This window comes from Hetaerina americana, unplaced genomic scaffold (genome assembly GCF_022747635.1).
Source record: "Hetaerina americana unplaced genomic scaffold, ioHetAmer1.1.p SCAF_5, whole genome shotgun sequence".
NCBI classification, from domain to species: domain Eukaryota; kingdom Metazoa; phylum Arthropoda; class Insecta; order Odonata; family Calopterygidae; genus Hetaerina; species Hetaerina americana.
The window spans coordinates 70,403,141-70,423,016 of record NW_027287095.1 but is presented as its reverse complement, the minus strand read 5'-3'; the positions used below and the strand labels follow the sequence as shown (position 1 = coordinate 70,423,016).

General features: G+C 35.2%; 2 protein-coding genes across 2 annotated transcripts; both read right to left on the bottom strand.

Moving 5' to 3' along the window:
* Positions 1 to 5,025: 5,025 nt before the first annotated feature.
* On the bottom strand, positions 5,026 to 12,710 carry LOC139694097 (SANT and BTB domain regulator of class switch recombination). Its single transcript, XM_071592524.1, has 10 exons — positions 12,491 to 12,710; positions 12,269 to 12,376; positions 12,060 to 12,173; positions 11,076 to 11,229; positions 9,640 to 9,906; positions 8,520 to 8,805; positions 7,849 to 7,996; positions 7,542 to 7,724; positions 6,398 to 6,785; positions 5,026 to 5,347 (listed from the first exon to the last, which is right to left on the bottom strand). Exons 1-10 carry the CDS (start codon positions 12,708 to 12,710, stop codon positions 5,086 to 5,088), a joined length of 2,130 nt encoding a protein of 709 aa, XP_071448625.1. The 3' UTR covers positions 5,026 to 5,085.
* A 3,298-nt stretch (positions 12,711 to 16,008) lies between these two features.
* Positions 16,009 to 19,852, bottom strand: RpL6 (ribosomal protein L6). The gene is made up of 6 exons (XM_071592312.1): positions 19,803 to 19,852; positions 19,333 to 19,554; positions 19,137 to 19,249; positions 18,684 to 18,844; positions 17,024 to 17,208; positions 16,009 to 16,241 (listed from the first exon to the last, which is right to left on the bottom strand). The coding sequence occupies exons 2-6, from the start codon at positions 19,552 to 19,554 to the stop codon at positions 16,080 to 16,082; spliced, it is 843 nt and encodes a 280-aa protein (XP_071448413.1). The 5' UTR covers positions 19,803 to 19,852; the 3' UTR covers positions 16,009 to 16,079.
* Between the last annotated feature and the right edge of the window lie 24 nt (positions 19,853 to 19,876).

The window sequence follows — 19,876 nt, the reverse complement described above, 5'->3', positions numbered from 1 at the left end:
TACATCATTTAGTTTCACAATTAGTTTCAAATGTAAACACTATCCCTCCTACTTCAGGCATTTTATATTTTTTATTTCTTCATTCAACCAAAGATTGTATTAATATTAATTTGAAAAATACTTACAAATGTTTGATGTGTAATAGGAGTCATAATTATAGCTTCAGGAAATATATGTTGTTTCAGTCAATGTAACTGGAAGACTTATCAAATTTTGTTCCCTTGTCCTCTCTTTCTGTATCTCTAGTAGCCAATGTGCAATGGCATTCAGTACAGGTGTACATTATTACTCTGGAATTCTATGGGAAGTCTGAAAACTTGTAGAAAAATGGAAGGGAATCTTATGACTTACTTATTCAATATCATTACCTGATTTTGAAGCTTCCCTTTTTCTTTGTACATGTCTCCTACAAGCTCATAACAAATTTGGATTGCGTGCGAATTCACATACTTTGCATTTCTTGGTGATAAGATTAGAAAGTATGCTTTTACAATTGAGAAACCTGGTTTTTTGGCATCATCTATCATGTTGTCTGCCCCAGGGCATGGAATGCAGTTGCTTTCATAATGACTTCCATAGACATAGATGGGAAGCAGAAAGTTATGAAATTATGAGGGCAGAGGGATGGAGGTCCAGCTTTACAGCATCTACTTATATTAGACAAAATGGTAATATCAGGGATGATCTGCAAGCATGCCTGAGCCCTCCTCTCCTGTCACCATTATTCTGAATGCTATATATGACATGGGAATTCACTTATAATTTCTGATTCAAGAAGTCCCACTGGGGCATGCCTGCACTTTACTTTTCCCTCCAACACGTGAGATTGTTGTTTAAAATTTAAGCCAAGGGTGCAATTAAAAGTCATTGCCATTGGAAATGGACCAAGGTGAGAGTTATCTTGAAAAAAAATATGTGCATAGCAATTGATTAAAATTTCATGATCTATATTCTTTGGACACTGCATATTCTCACATATCCCTGCAAATTAATTGCAGGCATCTTTAACTCTTCTTTTTCAATGTTCATGAATTGCAAGCATTTTAGTCCTTTCCTGGAGTGGTACTGACATTTCGGCTCCTGCCCTAAAGGACTGCTCAAATAGCCATGGTGCCCCCAAGCAAGCTACTCTTAGGCACCATCATTGTGCGGAAACACTGGAATAAAAGTCAGTATATATCAAACTTCTTCCCCTAAAAGCCGCTTCACAAGCTGTAAGTTCAGTTAGTAATCAGAATATAGATCAAAAGTCAACACCACTCCCATTTCTGTTGCCCTAAGTAGTCACTTCCACTTGATAGTGCTAGTGCATCATCTTTCAAGTTAGCACCTTAAACAGCTGCCTACTTTGCTAATATGGTGCAGCCAGCACTGATGCTTTGGTGTACCATTAAAAATTGAACTGAATAACTCATAATGCGTTGAGCAAGGACTAACCGAATGCCTTATCCAATAAAATATAAAAATTTAATTGGCCACCAGTGCTCTAAAATGAGTATTTTTTTTAAGTTTAGTTCTTATTTTGTCCACTTATATATAGCATTTCTTACAATAATTATCATCAATAGATAATACTTAAATGGAAACAGTGTTAAGGTGCTTTGATTGTCAAAAATAATAATGATCAAAAAGAATACTACACATCTTTCAATAAGGGTGTTGAGAGCAACAAAGAAATAGTTCTTTTTAGAGATTATAGCAGGAAAAATCTCCGTAAGATATTCATCATTAACTGTGTATAGGATCATCTAAAGATTTTCGGATGCATGCAGTATTATGAAATACATACTTTCAATTTTTCCTTTTTCAACTGGGCATAGTCACATGGTTCTACTTGGTGTTCCTAAATGCACCTTTACTACTCTTGAGTTTCTTGGATTTCAATAATCTAGCATTCAGTGTATTTTAATCACAAATAATATCTATATGTGGTGTAGATATCTAGTAGAACATGAACAAAGAAATCTGGTTTCAATTATGTGGGTATAGGTACTAAAAAGTAATATTACAAGCTATATGTTTACTATGTGCTAAACAGCAAATTTAATGATGAAACAATCAGCTTATTACATTAATACAAGATATACACTCAGTTATGCTCCACTAATAAGTCTTCTAGGCACTGGAATAGATAATGAATGTTCAATTCTCTGTTGCCAAACAATTCCATAATTACGCTTGCATCTAACCCTTACTCAGGAAAGTGCTGTAGCCAGCCCAATCTAGTCCCATACCAGATATTTCACCTCTACAGTTGTTTGAATTCTTTTAACTCCTGTTTATACAAATTAAATTAAAGACCTAAGGTTGATTTTAGATAGAAATGATTTGCATATAGGGCTTTTCAGATTGCTAAGATGTAAATGTAAGCTTTACATCCAATATGCAGATGATAAGGTTACATATTTAATGTTGACGAATTAAATAAGGATTTGGTTGAATGAATTATTGTTTGTGTGAGTAATCCATTTTTAAAGCCCCTATAAGAGCAACAGGCATCATTGCACTGCATCCACAGCCAAAATCTGAAGTATCAATGCCATATCCTTCAGTGATACTATGACCATTTCCACCATGTGCATCATTGGGCTCAATGCCCAAAGTTTTGAGTGCCTGGAACCCTCTATTTAAACAAATGCTCAAAGGAAGACATTCCATCAGCTTTATAGGTTCAAATATTGTGTCAGCCAACAATTTTTATAATCCTTTTGCCTGGACTTTTGATGCGATTGTAGTACAAACATGTGTTTCATAAAGAATTGAATGTAAATTTTGTTATATATCATTTATCAAAAATGATTACACACTAATTGTATGTAGACTTATTTATTATAATGGCTATTCTTATGTTAAGAAAATAAAGTTAATTTTGTTCTTTTTCCACTTTTTATTCATTGTCTTTTATCACATGCCTCTAAAACTTCATAGGTTACTCTGAACAAAAGAACATCCACTCATAGAATGAGCTAGCATAGAGGTAAGAAAAAATCATTGAAGCACACATTTGGAGGATTGATTCAAAGGTAGGTAATAGGTACTTATATTTTATCATTTCCATCAAAGTTATTTGTTTTAGCAACCATGATCAGGATTCAGCAAAATAAAAAGTTCTTACAAGGTGCAAATTTTACTGTTCTAGAATTGCAAAATGTGGAGCATGAAGAAGCAGGGAAATGAAACTGAGAGTGAAGAAAAAGTTGAGTGGATAGTTATTGAAAAAAGTTGGAGTTAAGAATTCTGAAGATAAAATGCAAGGATTATGAAACAAATAATTTTAAGAGATCCTGGAAAAAGAAGTATATGGATAAATTTAAAATGAAGGATGAATTCATTCATAGTGTTTGCAGAAACAGCATTGTATTCCATTTACAAGTAGAAAAGATATCACTTTGTTGACATCAATGGTAGTTTTTCACAAGATCCTCACAGTAATTAAAAAATTGGCCATTACCTCTCAATGACTAAAATTTGGTGTAATATAATGCTAAAGATTTTTCTGAAGTCTGAAATTTGATATTACCATGCCTGGGCAAAAGGTGAATGCTAAAATTTGAATTTACCAAAATTATTCAAAAAGTTATGTCATTGCAGTTGGTACTCTACTTTGCAAGTGTAAAATATAAACAGTTGGAACCCTGACTCCCAATTATTGATGTGTATTAAACAATAATGTTACTTTTTCCCTCAAAGTAGATAAGCTGGTTATAGGAAGCAAAATAATTTTTTGGGGCTTACCTCATCAGTTTCCTGTTGAGGCAGCAAAACAACAAAAGGCTACATGGGGCATTAATAAGTTCGCAATGTCTGTTATTGAAAAAATCCTTTTCAAGAGAGTCAAACATAATATTTGCCACAGTGGAATGCTCTATTTGCATTTGCAAAATTTCTACCCAGCATCTTGCAGCATATTCATTGGATATGCATGTTATGTACGTATGCATGGGAGGTACGTATATCCTTACATATGGCCAAATCATAGAAATTTATTGCTGTACTCATATGAGTAAACAACATTGTGAATTATGTCTATGGCACCATGTGGAACCTTGGTGTAACCCTGAAGATAGTCAGTATGCACCTCCAGATAAAGCTGTATGCAATAGTGCTTATATATTTTTATCTAATCCACTAGATAACAAAAAGTTGTTTCCTGAGTATGCCCAAATTAAATGGGGGTGAGTCCAATAGAATGCTTAAGCCTTTTAATCTTATACACCATTAAATATAGTAAATACCAAATTAACGTTATCAGAGCTTTCTAGTTCTCTTATCATTGCCTATAGGATTTACCTAACTTCACAAGAAAATTACAGTCAATATGAATTGGTTATTGGGAGTTTTTGTTCATAGATCAAAAGAGTACAGAGGTCTGATTGGATACAGTGAAAGTAATTAACTAAAAGAGTTAAGGAATTTAAGTTTTAATTTCAATTATGTCACAACTTAATAGATTTGACTGATTTGGCATCAAGAATTCATTAAAAATATCCCCTCTCCATTATCACCACATAATCCCAAAGAGTTTCAATGCTGTGCACCCAGTTTAGCTCCATTTATGAAGTAGTTGAGTGTATAACTACAAAAAAATAACAATCATTTATTAAAGCAATGTTTTTTAAAACTTATGTACATTAAAGTGTTGATTATCACACAAATATGATATTGAATTAAATGATCTAAGTTAATTTTCAAATATTTCCTTGGTATTTTCACAATTTTTAAATTCTCTAAGTTTCCCCAAATCTCCTGAGGTTTTTAGAAAGTTATTAACATTCTATTAAAAATCACATTTATATGAAACAAATGCTTTATTTAAAAGTAAACATATAATGCTGAGCATCAATGATTTCATAAGAAAATACTAAAAGTTACCATTATTTTTGTGTGTCTAAAAAGTGAACATCAACAGTTAACAATAAAATGTGAAACAAAAACTGCTTCAGATAAATTTTAATCATCAAATGTACCTTTACTAAAGTACTAACAATCTGTGGTGAGCATTAAATAATCATTCAGCAACAACTTTCTAGGTCACCATTTTTATCGTGTAGATGGAAATGTATTTCCAGATTTCTCAAGAGTGAATCACCTTCCTAGCCTAGTTCGTCTGCTACCATGGTGCATTGCCTTTGAGTGAGTGTTTAGTCCATTTGCTTCCCTCCATTCTTGTTCCAAGCGAACATAAACGCCTCCTAAAGGCATGGGTCGTGGTTTATGTTGAAGGGAATTGACAGCTCCAGTGCGCCTAGTGAGAACTGCAGCTGCCCAGCCCATTGCCTTCTCCTCGAGCTCCCGTTGGTTATCTTGGTTTGTTCTAGTTGAGAGTTTATTCATCCATCGAGCTTTCCTGTAAGCCATTCAAAAATAATTAGTTCCATAAATCATTTTGCCCATGACAGAGAGAGTGAGTGTGATAGGTGGGCTAATGGTTCAACTGTTATGGCTGCAATGCAGGCGAAGGAATCGGTTTATCCACAGTAAATTCATGACTTTGTAGGCACGCAATGAGATAAGCTATACTGTCACCTATAATTTAACTCCAGGTCATTAACTTTGTTAAAGTGAGTTGGTTCCTTTTATGGTCGACTACTTTTATCGTAGGGCCAAAAATTATTTTCCTAGGTAGGTACTCACATTAAGGTACTTACCAATACATAGGATTCTTGCCTCAAGTGCTAGACCTGAGTGACCAGTGTGTAGTTGCTTAGTTTTCTTAGTCCAGGTAAAACCCTCATGTATAGGCATTTAGTTAGTTTTCATCACCAAATATAATTACATAATTTAATCAGCGGGCAAGAGAGTTATGGCATACACAAATATATGACTATGATTTTTGAAATGGCAAATTGAAATTGAGATAAAATATTTGAAGCACTGGTAATGAGATTAAGCAAAAATGCATATAACATGTTTAAAAGGTTAATTGTACCTTCGATGCTAGATTATGAGCGTTTCAGTATTTTACTGATGAGTCTTATGCTTTATCTTCATGAAATTTTCTATTACTTCACTGCATTTGGAGCATTCTTCAGCACATTACTTCTCCCTGATTTTAACAGATATACCTCACTCCTGAAGAAATCCGTTCCAAATTCTTAGCCAAACTGCTGACCCATCTCAATGTTATTTCCAGTTGCTAAGTAAAACTAGGACTTCCCAGAGTACCTACAGTCATTGATCAACCTTAAGATTGGTATAAAATATTTTATTACTTCTTCAGGAGAATTTTTTATCAACAGTCTTATAATCAGTAAATGTGGCTGAACTACTAGGAACCGATTGAATTGTAAGTTTTATGTCTGCACTGGATTCTGTGGATATATGTGCATACACACACTGAAACCAATAGCCATACTTTATATAAGTATCAGTCATATCTTGAGAAATTCATTCTCACCTGGGGTGGAAAGGGATTGAAGGGCCCAAAGGATTCGATGTGTGGATCTTCCTAGTGGCTCCAAGTGCACTGCTGACCCAGCGACCCGCACACACTGACCCAATCTGCTGCCTTGTAACTTCCTTATTCTTTTGGCTATTCCATTCACCAGCTGTGGATTCCTCCTCAGTGCCTTCACCAGTCCAGCCTGCACCATCCCAACCACCCTCATCGCCACTGCTCTCGTCACCACCACTGCTTGAACTGCTGACACTGTCCCCAGTGCTGCTACTGCTGTGTGGGGTCAGTCTACCTATTTCCTCTACGGATAACTGCTTCTTCTGTGGTCCTATACGATGAGCTCCAAGGTTGAGGCTAGGCACGCTGGTAGGCTTTCCCTCCTGGTTCCCTGCATTTGATTTCGAGAATTTATTTCATTAAAAAGGAATATTCATTCCAAAATAATGTCATGCTTTGACTACTGCTTTGTGAAGCATTGTCATAGTAATAAGGAAATGAGACATTAACATTAGAGCAATTACACATAAACTTGGAAAAATTTTTGAGAAAACTCATAGATGGTGGGAAATTCAAATTTAGCTCTTAGATTATTTGGAGGTCAATCATAATATACCCTGATGGCTGAGTAAAAGACGACTTATGATAAATGTACAGAGAATACAGCAAAAAATTTTATCAAGGACAATGATATAATGGACAAAATCAATAATTTCCTAGCTGTGCAAACTTCTACTTTATGAGTGAAAATAATAAACACCAGATTAGTTAACTGGTTTTTACGATTTGGGTCATGTTGTGTCCATTGGTTGGGCTGAAGTTTCACTGTCTACCTTGCAGGCTTTTTTGAGCCCAATGCATTATACCTGCAGGATGACTGGTGACTCTGTTGCTCACACAATGAAATAATGTGGCAGAAGCGTGAATCTAATCATTATCCCTAAGGAAGCCTTCTTAACGACTTCATATAGCCTCCAAGTGAACCACTTTCAGCATTACCCTAGAGAAACTGAAATTGACTTGCATAATTCTGTGTATTGCTGAATTTCTTATAACCCTCCCTTTGATATTAGAAAGGATCATTGATATGAGAAAAGATCTAGGCAAAAATGGTACATATTAAGCGTTTGGACAGTGAACCAGAAACCTTGCTGGGAAATCTGTTGGTCTGCACGTCGATAAAGCTCCCATATAGGCATTAGGAGACCATGGGGTGGTCTCCTTGGAGCCAGATGTAGGCCCACCCACCATGGGCTGGTTTGGCTGAGGCAAGGGCCTTTGATGATCTTAAATGGACTCCCACTGTTGGCATCTGATTTACTTGTTGAATCTGACAAGAGAAAAAAATGGATCTCAATGGTGAGTCTAAGGATGCTATAAAAATTGAGCAAACTTTAAAGAAGAGAGTGCTTGCACTCATATTATCAAAAAATATTCCAATTACATATTGTTACCTTTTCTACTATGTGATGCTGTTTTTCCTTGGTGAGAAGAGTTTGCAGTCTCATGTGTGATCAAAGACCTATGTTTTATAAAGATCTGCCAAATTTCTGCATCAATCTTTGTGTTTAATTCTGCCTGGTGATCACTTGACTTACATCCCTGATAGAGAATGAAATTATTTTACTGATTTACTGTTGTTTTTGTTGGTAAAAATATTAAATCAGGTGAATAAGATGTTATGAAATCAAAAGAAATCAACCATGTTGCATTAGCTGGGTATGTATGTGCATTCTTAGGCCTTGGCTTGATTTCAGAAGTAGCCAATATTGACAAACTAGGATTAATAGTCTTTCAATCAAATATTATATCAAAGTGAATACTGCAATTACATGGGTATGTATTTTATGGAAATTACAAACAAGTGTGTTTTTTCATAGTTCCTTGAATTATTTTTGAGCTGAATTGGTGTTATATGAATATGAAATTAGCATATCTAGGGTATAAAATCTCAGCTTTTTTCAAATCTTCATTTTATCGATGCCACATGCTTAGGTTCAAAATGATATCCTTATGCTTGGGATGTTAAACTGAAAATTCAATAGTAAAGTGCCAAATATGAAAAAAATTATACCAGAACTATTGATACTTTGTCTGAACTGATTTGCAGAGGAAATTAACTCACCATTCTTGAAGCTAAAGGCTCAAAACGAAATGTGCGGGCCCCACAGCAGGGATAATGCCCCACAGGGTAAGTGACGCCCCGCGGTGCTCTGCCTCCCACGGAGACAAAGAGTGCCGCTTCTGTGTGATGCGTGCAGCCAGCAATATTCAGCAGCGAAAAGGGGTGATGACACTGCGAGCATTGAAGTATGTGACACTCTCCCCAAAGATGCCAGTAGACGAACTGCCATGAGCCAAGGGTAGACCTCAAACTTCTCACATACTCATTCAAATCCCAAAGAGGATCCCTGGAAGTTTCAAGAGGAAATTACCAGAGAACTCCTACTCCCAGTTCTTTAAACTATTTTTTGGTGATCTGATACTTTTAGCATTGCTGCCCTTTGTATTTTCTTCACATTATACTTTGACTTTTTATATATCAAATCCAGCAAAATTTGATTTTTTCAAACAATAATAGAATTTGTACGCATTTTATGGACAGGTTCCACGTATAACATAATATAGCTTACCATTCAACAAATATGAAAACATATATGTTATAATAACATGGGTTAACATTCATAGCATTGTCTTTAGAGCATACACATGGCATATCATTTATAATACAGCATCGCATTACATATTGCTCATGCTATCTCACATATTATACATTATTTATTCGCAGGTGAAATTTAAGATTATGCAATACAGCATATACTTTTTTATCAAAGACAGGTTTTAATTTTGCATCGATTGGTTCACTTGAAGAAACTTTCCAAGATGCACATCATGCAATAAAAATTTTAAGTTACAGTTGTAACTCTACTTTTTGTTGATATACTACTGGTTCACAAAACTTCACAAAAATTCTTGTCTACACTTCTCTTAAACCATTAATTGGACAATGTGATGTTTTTTTACAGTCAACTTTAAGCAGAATTCAGTTGGTTAGGTTATTTGCATTACTACCTCACATAACAAAATTCCAACAAGACAAAAACTAGGTACACCATGAAAGAGGACTGACTAATCTGTTTTTGTAGGATATAAACTTTCAAATGGATTAAGAACCTATTAACCAAGAGTACAGTTAATAGTTATGTCATTAGTATGTTACATTTTTATTCAATTGTAAAATGTACCTTGAGTGAGATGCATGGACTTTGCCCATGCGATCCATTCTCATATTTTGTGGAATGCAAGGTACTTCACTTTGCACCTCCTTCAATATCAATTTTTCACATTTATTACACTTGTAGAGGGAGGACAGCTTTGCAAAATGCCCTTTCTTTGAATCAGGTTGGCCATCTACAAGAGCTGCTATCAACTTGCAATACAACCGTGATTGTATTTTGTCTTTTTTATCAGCCAAAGCTTCTATGTCTGAATTTGAAAATAGTCTGGCAAGCCTAAAAGGAAGAGTAGAAACAATGTAACATTGTCATCAGATTAAATCATCAACACAGTGAACAGTTAATTCATACTTCAAACAACACTGGAAACTGGCAGAAAAATCATTACTGCTGTGTTGTTAATATTGAGGGTAATGTGTGTGCTTACATAGTGAAACTTTCTTATAACACATACCATATGCAGGAATAAATTTTCTGTAATGGAAAAATTTGTTATTTCTGATCTAGGACATTTCAACTTCTTCACCCAAATCTGAATATAATCTACCTAATGCAATTACATAACATTGCTTTGGCCAACAATTATAGTATTCTCCTAAGAAAACTTAATCTGCTGATGGACACTCAACTTAACATGCTCAGCAACAATAATTTGCCACATAATGCCTCACTGTTTGCATGATGAAACTCAGTTGGAAGTCACAGCAAGACAGGCCCAGAAATCAGCATGCATATGCCTTCCCTAATCATTTGGCAGCGCAGGTGATCTTCTCCTCATTCAAATCCTGTAGTTATCTTGGCCTTTCCATTCTCCTCCTTCCTTCCATACTCCCATGCAGCAACTTCTTCGCCAATTGTTCCTTACTCGTCAATTCCATGCTATCTAGGCAAGGCAGCAGTCAGGACTACACAAATCTCACTCTGAGAATCCTTTCTATTTCTCTGTTAGCTCTCAATCACCATCTTTCACTCTGTCTCTCATTCATGTGTACTCACAGGGACACAAATCCACTGTAAAACTTTCTCTTCAAATGCACATAATTCATAAAAGTTCTCTGCAATTATTTCTCCAATAATCCCTATCTTACAATTACCTCTCACTCATCTCTGTTTCCACAACTGTCTTGATGTTTTCTGATTACCCCTATTCACAACCTTATCCTTATGGTCATTTAGTCCCTGATATTATGTCAATGTTAAAGATCACTTGAATTAGAGCATGCTGACTTACAATCATAGAATGGATTTTACTATGAGATAGCAACATTTACATAATTGGTAGTGCACGTATGCTAGCATTACAAGTCATTATGGAAATTCATTAGAACAGCTAATATTTTTTTACCTTTGAAAGATTAAAATCAATATTTAATTTAAATAGAATATGTGTAATCACAGATGGGTGAGAGTAATTCCCTATAAATTAGTTAAATGGATTTACTTACTTTGAAAGGATGTTGTCATTAAGGCAGGAAAGGTTTGATGAAGTTTTCAATATGTCATTAGCATTATCATACAGAAACCTGAGACAATCATTTTCCAAAGGATCCATTTGCAAAAATGAAGCAGAGACCAGAATAGAGACAACATTTGAAGCCTCTGAAAAATTAAGTTCATTACAATTTTTCTGCACCTATTCAATCCTTTGACCTTGAACTGTTTGATCAATGTGCCCATAAAACTATTAATAAAGCATGGTAACACAACACTTCTCTTCACAGATATGAACTAAAAATTTGAAGTTCAAGTGACTTCTAAGGATTGATTGTGGGAAGTACATATTAATTTCCATCATACTGTTTTGAAAAATAAGTTTTGCCAAATTAGTTTTTCTTAATTATTAAAGGAAGAAACCAATGTATTTTTCCACTGTTCTTCATTGTGTTGTAACCTGTTTCCATTGTCTTTTTCATTTAATGAACTTGAACTTCCACAAAGTTGAGCCACGAACAATCGAATACATAGTTTTTCTGAAGTTGGTATGAATAAAATTAAACAAATTAATAATAGTGGAGCAAATTTTGTCACCAAAACCAAACATTAATGAGCCGGTTTTCCTATCAGTAAATGACCATTTTATTTATTAAAATTCAATTTGATTAAATGAATATGTAGACCCCTCCCAAATTTCAGGGTGAATGGAGGGTAATGTCAATATTTTTTCAGGAAGTACTTATGATCCTCCTGTATCACACGTGGTACCTATCTGTACCAAAATTAGTAGTCAGGAAAGAGGTAGCCAACACTTTAAGTGAACATCCTAGGCTCTGAAGGGAGATGAATATCAATGAGGTGCTTTGTAACTAACTGGCTTAGGTATTCCAATTATCATTTTTCTGGCCCACATGTCATGTGGGCTGATAAAATAAAAAGGGTGTAGGTATCTTACTGTTTAATTTCATTTTATTACAGATGTGAGTTATACAAACCAAGGTGTGGCCAGTTTTCCTCAGGCATGCTGTCTTTCTTAACCCACCTCATAAGCCATTCAAATATATTTAGGTCACAGTGTACAGAGATGTCCATGTCTTCCAGCTTCTGACCTAAGAGGGCCAATATGTATTAACAATGAAAATGCCCAATACTCTTAAAGAGTTAACACAGCAAAAGGTAGAGGCACTCATTCTTTGTCACAGACCTGTAGTTACTTCAGCAAAATATCCCATTTTTGACACTAGGAGCTTTTGTGGGCATTTGAATTTTTTCTTGACATTCCTTACTTCATCACATACATGAATTTCTACTTCTGTGCTGAAATTTATTGATATGGTGAGTTATAAATAAGCATACCTAAGTTCTAATGAAATAATGAAATTAACTTACTCTCCTTTCAAAAATTTAGCCGCATCTGTTACTGAACTAGATTTTCTTCTGATTACTGCTTTATCCTTGTTACAGACAATTTGATTAGGACCACTTATAATCCTGGAAGATTTGTCTAGGTGTGGTTTCAGGGGCTCAACAGTTGAAACAGGCACGGCCTTCTTTATAACTGGTTGACTCATGTGCTTGGGAAGTATGTATGGTATCATGGAATCAAGTAAGCCTTCCTGGAGTATTTCATTTAACTTAACTTTCATAAGTTTTTCTACTTCTTGGATACCTTCAGGAGGCTCCAATACACCACTGTTTTTTGTACTTGAATTTTCAGGAGATTCACCAGGACTGCACATAAGAGAGCATAAATTGCTGCTGGTAAGCTGCTTCCAATTCACTACAACATTTTGACTCAATGAAAAGGGAGCACCTTCAATTGCTTGATTGACTTGATATGCAGTACGAAGAAAGTCTAAAAAATCTTTCATTGGTATGTCTACAGTTTTCTTTTCTGTGGCATCAGATCGAGATTGGTTTGGGCTACCTTTTTTACCCATCTTATGAGAAATATTCGAAGTTGGTGATTTCAGTTTTTGGTTTGAATTATCCGCAGAAAATTTCGCCATTTTTGTGGAGTCCATGTAGCTTTTGTCTACTTGTTGCTAAGTAGTTTTAGACACGGGTCAAGTTGATGTACATCAAAAACATTTTCTATTAGATACCAACTAAAACCCCAACCAATTTCTGAAAATCAAAATCTGTGCAAAAGAGATGAAATTGAGAAACAGAACAACCTTATTCAGGCTAGTATACATTACCCTGCGTCCTCGGAAAGGGTGGATATAACTTCAATCGGTTTTCTAAAAATATAACGGATAATTTGTTTCATTTTTCTTCTGGACTCTAGCTTAAGATAAAGCACTTTGCGGAAACCACTTAACTCGAAAACACTCATATTTCAAGCCAATTTTCAAATAAAACTATTGAGTTCTATGAACGGCATAGGGGCCTGAAGAATTGGTACCATATGCCCCATTACGCGGAATAATGAACCAAATGACCTGAATGCCATGAACTCTGCGGTAAGAGGTTGCCAAGGAGATGAGTTGATCTCGGGAGACTGAAGACTCGATGGGAAAATATTGATTCGGTATAAACATGATCATTAAGGTATTTTATATAACAATTTTATCGGCCGTTGACAAATATGCAGGATACAGGGGATTTAAACTTCAACGCGATGATATTTCAAGTAGATACGTGAAAATAAATAAGATTGTATCTATTATCTTTTTTGAAGAATTTTATTCCACAAAAACTAAGAAAGGACAGCAAATATATAATAAACAATATGTTGCGCGCCATTCAGTTTTCTTTTAATATGGTTATATCACAATTGTCTGTCATTGAACGTAAAGGCGAGATGTAATTAGCCAAATTCAATGTAAGTCTCTTCAAGCCTTAAATACTAAGGACAAGAGCACTTTATTACCCTAGTAGTAATTTTCAGTAATTGAAACAACAAATTTTTTTAAAATTTCCAATGGCTTGGTGTTATCCAAGTCTTATGTCGGGGTCAAAGAGTTATGAATATGTAAATCAGCGTAAAGAGGGTTTTCTATTACGTGCTTCTAACAGGGAAATGACGATAGAGCGACCTTCCTGAACGCTTCTTACACATTTCAACTACTAATGTGGACGAAGAACGTTATTGCTAAAATATTTTTTAACTAACGTCATCGACGAAAGATTACTTCTTTACTAAATAAGGGAAATGTAAAGATGCAAAATTTCATACGTGAATCGCAGGTCTAAGACATCGGTCACATTATTAATGGAAATTAATGATCGTTATGATATTATTCATTCCGATCTAGCATTGAATTTGGGCCTAGCTGCTCTTAGCCATGATAGTCATTGTATTTTATAAATAGTGCCGGAGGCGCAGCCAAAAGAGTGGGAGAAAGATTTGCATTTAATGAAATTTGATAAAACCAAGGTTCCCGTAATATGAAGTAAATTACTAAAATCTTTGCCAAATGGCACCCGGCAACGAGGCCTGATTTGTTCAATCAATACAAAATGCACATAGTAACTATTAATTGGATTTAACAAGAGATAATTGCTGATCACGAGTGAAGAGGGCATCTCTCCTTTTCGCACATTTTGTCAAAATTTTTCTTTAACATAATGTTATTATTAATTATTCTGAATAAGAGAACTTCAGCAAACAAGGGTACCATTGGCCCATTTAAATTTTGGGGAATCGTTGTTTACCAACCAACCATGCCATTCCTTTGGGGGGCATGCAATTACGATATAGGTTTAATATGCAACAAGATCATTCTCAGCTACGCAATGAAGAATGTACATTGCATAATTATTATATACCTGAACCCTTCAGTTGAAGAAAGATAAGTATTCAATTGTTCCCGGCTCAACCTTGCGGAAATTCGTTTTAATTAAATGAAGAATACAATGTATCTTACAGGAAAGGAAAGCGGAAAGATACATTGTATTCTTCATTTAATTAAAGATGAGTATACCTTGAAAATTGAGCAGCTAGGTTACGAAGATATACTTTAATTCCCCTTCACTTAAGGAAGTTTTTGAACATAAAATGTCAATACACAAACCAAAGAACAAGAAAACATACACCCTACCCTAGTCACATCAACTGGTTCATCACCTCATCCACGAGTCTAATCTTTGGTAAATTGAGTTTTTAATGGAACCATAAGTTATGCTGTTCAATAATCAGCTCCATGTTTCTCCTACCTCCCGTCAGATTTCCGGCACCTTCATGAATGACACTGATGACAGGTCTTCTCTAATAGCTAAACCAACTAGGATCAAGTACAATATTCCAAAGTAATACCAAAGGCTAAACCTAAGTCAATAAGACAAATTAATTACACAGAATATTTAAACACTTACAAACACAGATGAAAGTTAGAAAATAAGTATACCGCAGAAACTTATACAATAGAAATTAAGGATTTTCCATTCAATGACGAGACCTTCACTCAATTTCACAAGACAGCCATTTGGTGTCCAGAGAGGATCAAGTATTTACAGGCCACAATATACCTCTGGAGAGCCAAATATTAGGAGCTCAAAAGTTATGCATATGCTGAACTGCTTCCAGCAAAACCCTTAACCCAGCAAGTGTCACCAACAACAAGCCAGTCTTCAGATAATACATTCCAACAAAAATTTACAACTGAAGCCATTACTTGACCTAGGATACTTAACCATAGATGAACATGTCAAGCAGTGATATCAACAACAGGCAGTTCAACTATTCTTACAACAAAAGAATTACTTATTAAAATCAATTGCTAAGTGTATCATCCGCACCACGAAAACTCATTTACAAACAAGGCCAAAAAGTATACCTCTTAAGTAGGCATGTAAATAAATTGAAATGATAACAAAGAAATCAAAATCTTCTGATGATTTTTCTTTAAATAATTGCTAAATAGACATTTTACTTGCCTGGAAAATACGTATTCTGCCCTGAAAATTGTGGGGTAAGTATATAATAAAACTTTTCCAACATTCGATGTGATGGGAATGCCCATATTTATTTCAATAAACCATATACAACACGCTCCCAAAGCATCACGTCTTTAGAATTTGAGTTTGTGAGGGTACTTCCCAGACCGTAGTCCGAACATTGAACCAAGATAAGAATACATCATTTTCTTCTCAGGGTGTTTCCGTATTACACCTATCACCTGCTTGTCGACAGCCAATTGGTCTTGTTTCCTCTGCTCAGATGGTTTGTAAGCCTTAAAGAAAAGAAACATGCATTTAAGTAACTGCATTTTCCACTTTTAATGCAAAGAGCACATGCGAAAAATTATCATTAGAACAAAGCCCTTATAAGATGTGTTTTCCTTTGGCAAGGATATAATCAGTATTTCTACTGGAAATAAAAGAAGTAATCGTTGGGTAGTGAAATAAGAAATTAAATGTGAAAAAGTAAGCACTGAGAGGAGTTTGGATGTACCATTATTACTGGAGCATAAATTCAGCCCTTTCCTCTAGGTACCAGAAAAATTCAATGACACCCTGGGGCACCATTTATCACTTCTAACAGCCATTAAGCAATAAAAAGAGCGCTAAGAAAAGTATACTCTAGTAGATGGTAAGATAACTGCTCTAAAAAAGCTAACCGAGGAGAATATTAATCCCAAATATAATGATTATGGATTTTCTAAAAAATAATACATGAAAACTATTATAACAATTTTATTCGATACACGATCATTCCTTGAAATAAGGAGTGGAATATAGCTAAAAAGAAAAAAATATACTTTTCTATTATAGATTCGCCACATGGGTAATCGCTCATTTAAAGTATTTCCATAATATCTAGACTAATTCCATGACAATTCCCGCGATTTTTAAGAAGTAGTTTTTGGAATGCGGTTGCATATTTTTTGTGGATCACCCCTCATCACTTCATGAAGTCTGTGAGACTGTAGTTTGTTTTTGCCAGTATCAGCATACACAAACTAATTTTAGCTTGAGAGTTTCACTTTAGTTTTTTAACTAATTTTTTCCTTACCTCCTTTTTCGTGCTAAAGATATCACCCTCCTCCTTCTTGGCAGTCTTCTGGTGGTTCCTCTTGAAGTAATCATCATTGATGTGCTCAGGGATTTTCACACCTGATACATCCAAGACTGTACTGGTGGCAATTACATAAATTTGATTTATCCTACGAAGAGGACATGCATTTACCTTGAAGGGTCCTGAAACGTTAAAAATATTGTTCAGACTCTTGACAATGAATAATTAAGTAACAATACGAATACAAGCTTTCTGAAAATACATCAACAATCATTTTATAGTGACACAAGTATTTAGAATCAATTCAGTATTACAGGATCTGGTATATAACCAAACATTTTAGCCGTCCACTAACAATTTTGAGTGAATATGAAAAGAAATTACCATTTTAATTATGTTTCAAATATCAATAACTACTGGGGGGGTACATTTTTGAAGTGAAAAAATCTTAACTTTTCATTTCATACATGTTGATGGCATTGCCTTGTTTTTTTCAGGATAAACAGGTTGATCAAGGGCACTTGAGTCAAGCCCACCTGAACAATACAGGAGGTCATTCTTAAGAGAAGGGGGAAACTTGCAAACATCATTCATAGGGAGATAACTTAAGATGACACCTAGCATTAATTCATCATTGTTGCTTGTCACACAGTTGGAAGAAATAGGAAAACCCATATGCTAGAGTCACCTGCTAACTTTTCTGGGATATAAAAAATAAGCACTTTACAATCAATGAACTACAAATACATACTGTACTGCTGCTCCCCACAATTTTTTGGGAAAATTAGGTTTATATCCTATATAATTGATTCAAGAAATTAGGAGTTACATCTAGTATATAATTTTCCTTATTTCCTAGGTGGGTATACAACTATTATCGGCAAATACCCATGGAAGATTCAAACTTCACTAACAAAAGATACAACCAAAAATAAATATTTTCGTTTGCTGGTTCCCCATAGAGGCTTCCAAGGGAAATGATTGTCTCAGAATACGGAAGAATGCCAAAAGGGGTTATTTATTCAACCAAAAAGCCAGGGTGCCGATTGTACAGGGATTCTATTTTAAAACAACCACCATCATGAACTGTTGTCAATAACACCAGCACAAAAAACCAAAACTTGATAAAATACTGTTCAAGCCACAGTTACAGGCAAAGACCAACACAGCTAATTCCCACAGCATGCAAAAAACTGATCGAGGAAAACCTCTACAGTCATTTACCCAAGTCAAAGAGCATCGTTCACAAGGCAAATTTTGCTTGATCAAACTGTAGCAGAATAATTTTAATTAAAAGCCCAGCAATTTCTGAGACACGTAGGATAGGCACATTTCCGCCCCAAATATCAAAGCTTATTAAGCTCATTCATTTACGGCCAATAGTTAATTGCATTTCCTAGATAATAAATTTCAAGTAAGTGGGGGCGTTAGTAAGTGCTGCTTCAAAGGACAAATAGTCTCATGGTAGGAATCTGTCTCAGAATAAGTTTAAAACAGCAAAATAAAAACATTGGCTGAAGTATCAAATACTAGTTACATACTTCTAACAGCCCAGATAATTAACGGGAGAACGGGAGACAGATCGCAATTCTTCAAATCCTAAACCAATCCGAGCTCAAGACATGTACTAATCCACCAAGAAATACACTAACTGTACCTGTCACCAGTAATAAGCCACTTCTCAGCTGCTTAAGGAAGATGACCCTCTTGCCTTTATGGGGTCCAGCCAGCACAATACATACCCGACCTGGGACCAAAGACTTCCTTATCTTGTGTCTATGCTGAGAAAACAGTTTTTTACTCGGCCGCTTGCGAATCCTGCGGAAAAATTAGCGTGAATCATTTCGCGTTCTCTCACACTTAGTTCAGCAATTAATTCTTGCGGGCGAACTACGGGGAGCAAAACTTGGAACATATATATGAACTTACACCAACAGAAAAGGGAGTAAAATCAAGATATTATTATTTAGGGAGAAATGAGCATATAAGGCATACCTATTTAATACGAAAGTCGTTAATCGAATTCTACCTAATATTATTTCTTTCCCAGTGAAGAAATTAGTCAAATAAAAAACACAAAATCCTGATGTAGATTATAACACAGACATACCTATCAGCGGTTGGGTAATAGTTTCTCCTCTTCTTAACTAAAACCTTTCGGGTTCCTCCATTCTTGTCTCCGCCGATGGGTTTTTCAATAAATGCTGGTTTCTTGGGTTTAACCTGAAACAATAGTTTAAAGTTTAGCTTTCGGTACCAGTGCAGCTGCAAGGAAAAAACCTTACTACAATTTCAAATCTACTCACCGTTTTTTTAGTTTTCTTTCCAATGAACTTGTAGATCGCTTTCTTCTTATACATTCTTGAGCGGCTAAACCTGTAAACCCCATTTCCTAAATTGTAATTGCGTGGCCTTCCAAGCTTTCTTTTCTTGTCACCACCGTCTTTCAAAGGTTCACCTTCCCTTTTCTTGGCAACCTTTCCTTCTTTCCCCTTCGGAGGAGCATCTTTACCCTTGACATCCGCCATCTAATATTAAGCAAAATTAGAAAATTTATATTAATACGTGTGGCACAGGAGGAAGCAAGCATGCCCACAGCACCTAACAGTAAAGCCGAAATTCACGCTTTAAAGCAATATAAATAATAACATATATTTAAATTGTATTATAAAGTGCCATAACATTACGGTTAAATACAGTTAAAATAACGGATGGATGAAATTAAACGTTAAATAAAACAGATTCAGAATATACTTGCAAACGAAACGTGTCTCACCTTACTAGACGTCAATGAGAGATCCACCTAGTGACTGCTTTAGTAACTGCATGTTTTCGATATTCATATTTCTG

Coding starts and splice junctions, on each gene's coding strand:
- LOC139694097 (XM_071592524.1), bottom strand. CDS start 12,710: ATGAAAGTTAAGTTAAATGAAATACTCCAGGAAGGCTTACTTGATTCC. Junction 12,174..12,268: donor TTTTGCTGAAGTAACTACAG/GTCTGTGACAAA, acceptor TGGCCCTCTTAG/GTCAGAAGCTGGAAGACATG. Junction 7,725..7,848: donor AGCATCACATAGTAGAAAAG/GTAACAATATGT, acceptor TTCTCTTGTCAG/ATTCAACAAGTAAATCAGAT.
- RpL6 (XM_071592312.1), bottom strand. CDS start 19,554: ATGGCGGATGTCAAGGGTAAAGATGCTCCTCCGAAGGGGAAAGAAGGA. Junction 19,250..19,332: donor GAAAGAAAACTAAAAAAACG/GTGAGTAGATTT, acceptor CTATTGTTTCAG/GTTAAACCCAAGAAACCAGC. Junction 18,845..19,136: donor TATTACCCAACCGCTGATAG/GTATGTCTGTGT, acceptor ATTTTTCCGCAG/GATTCGCAAGCGGCCGAGTA.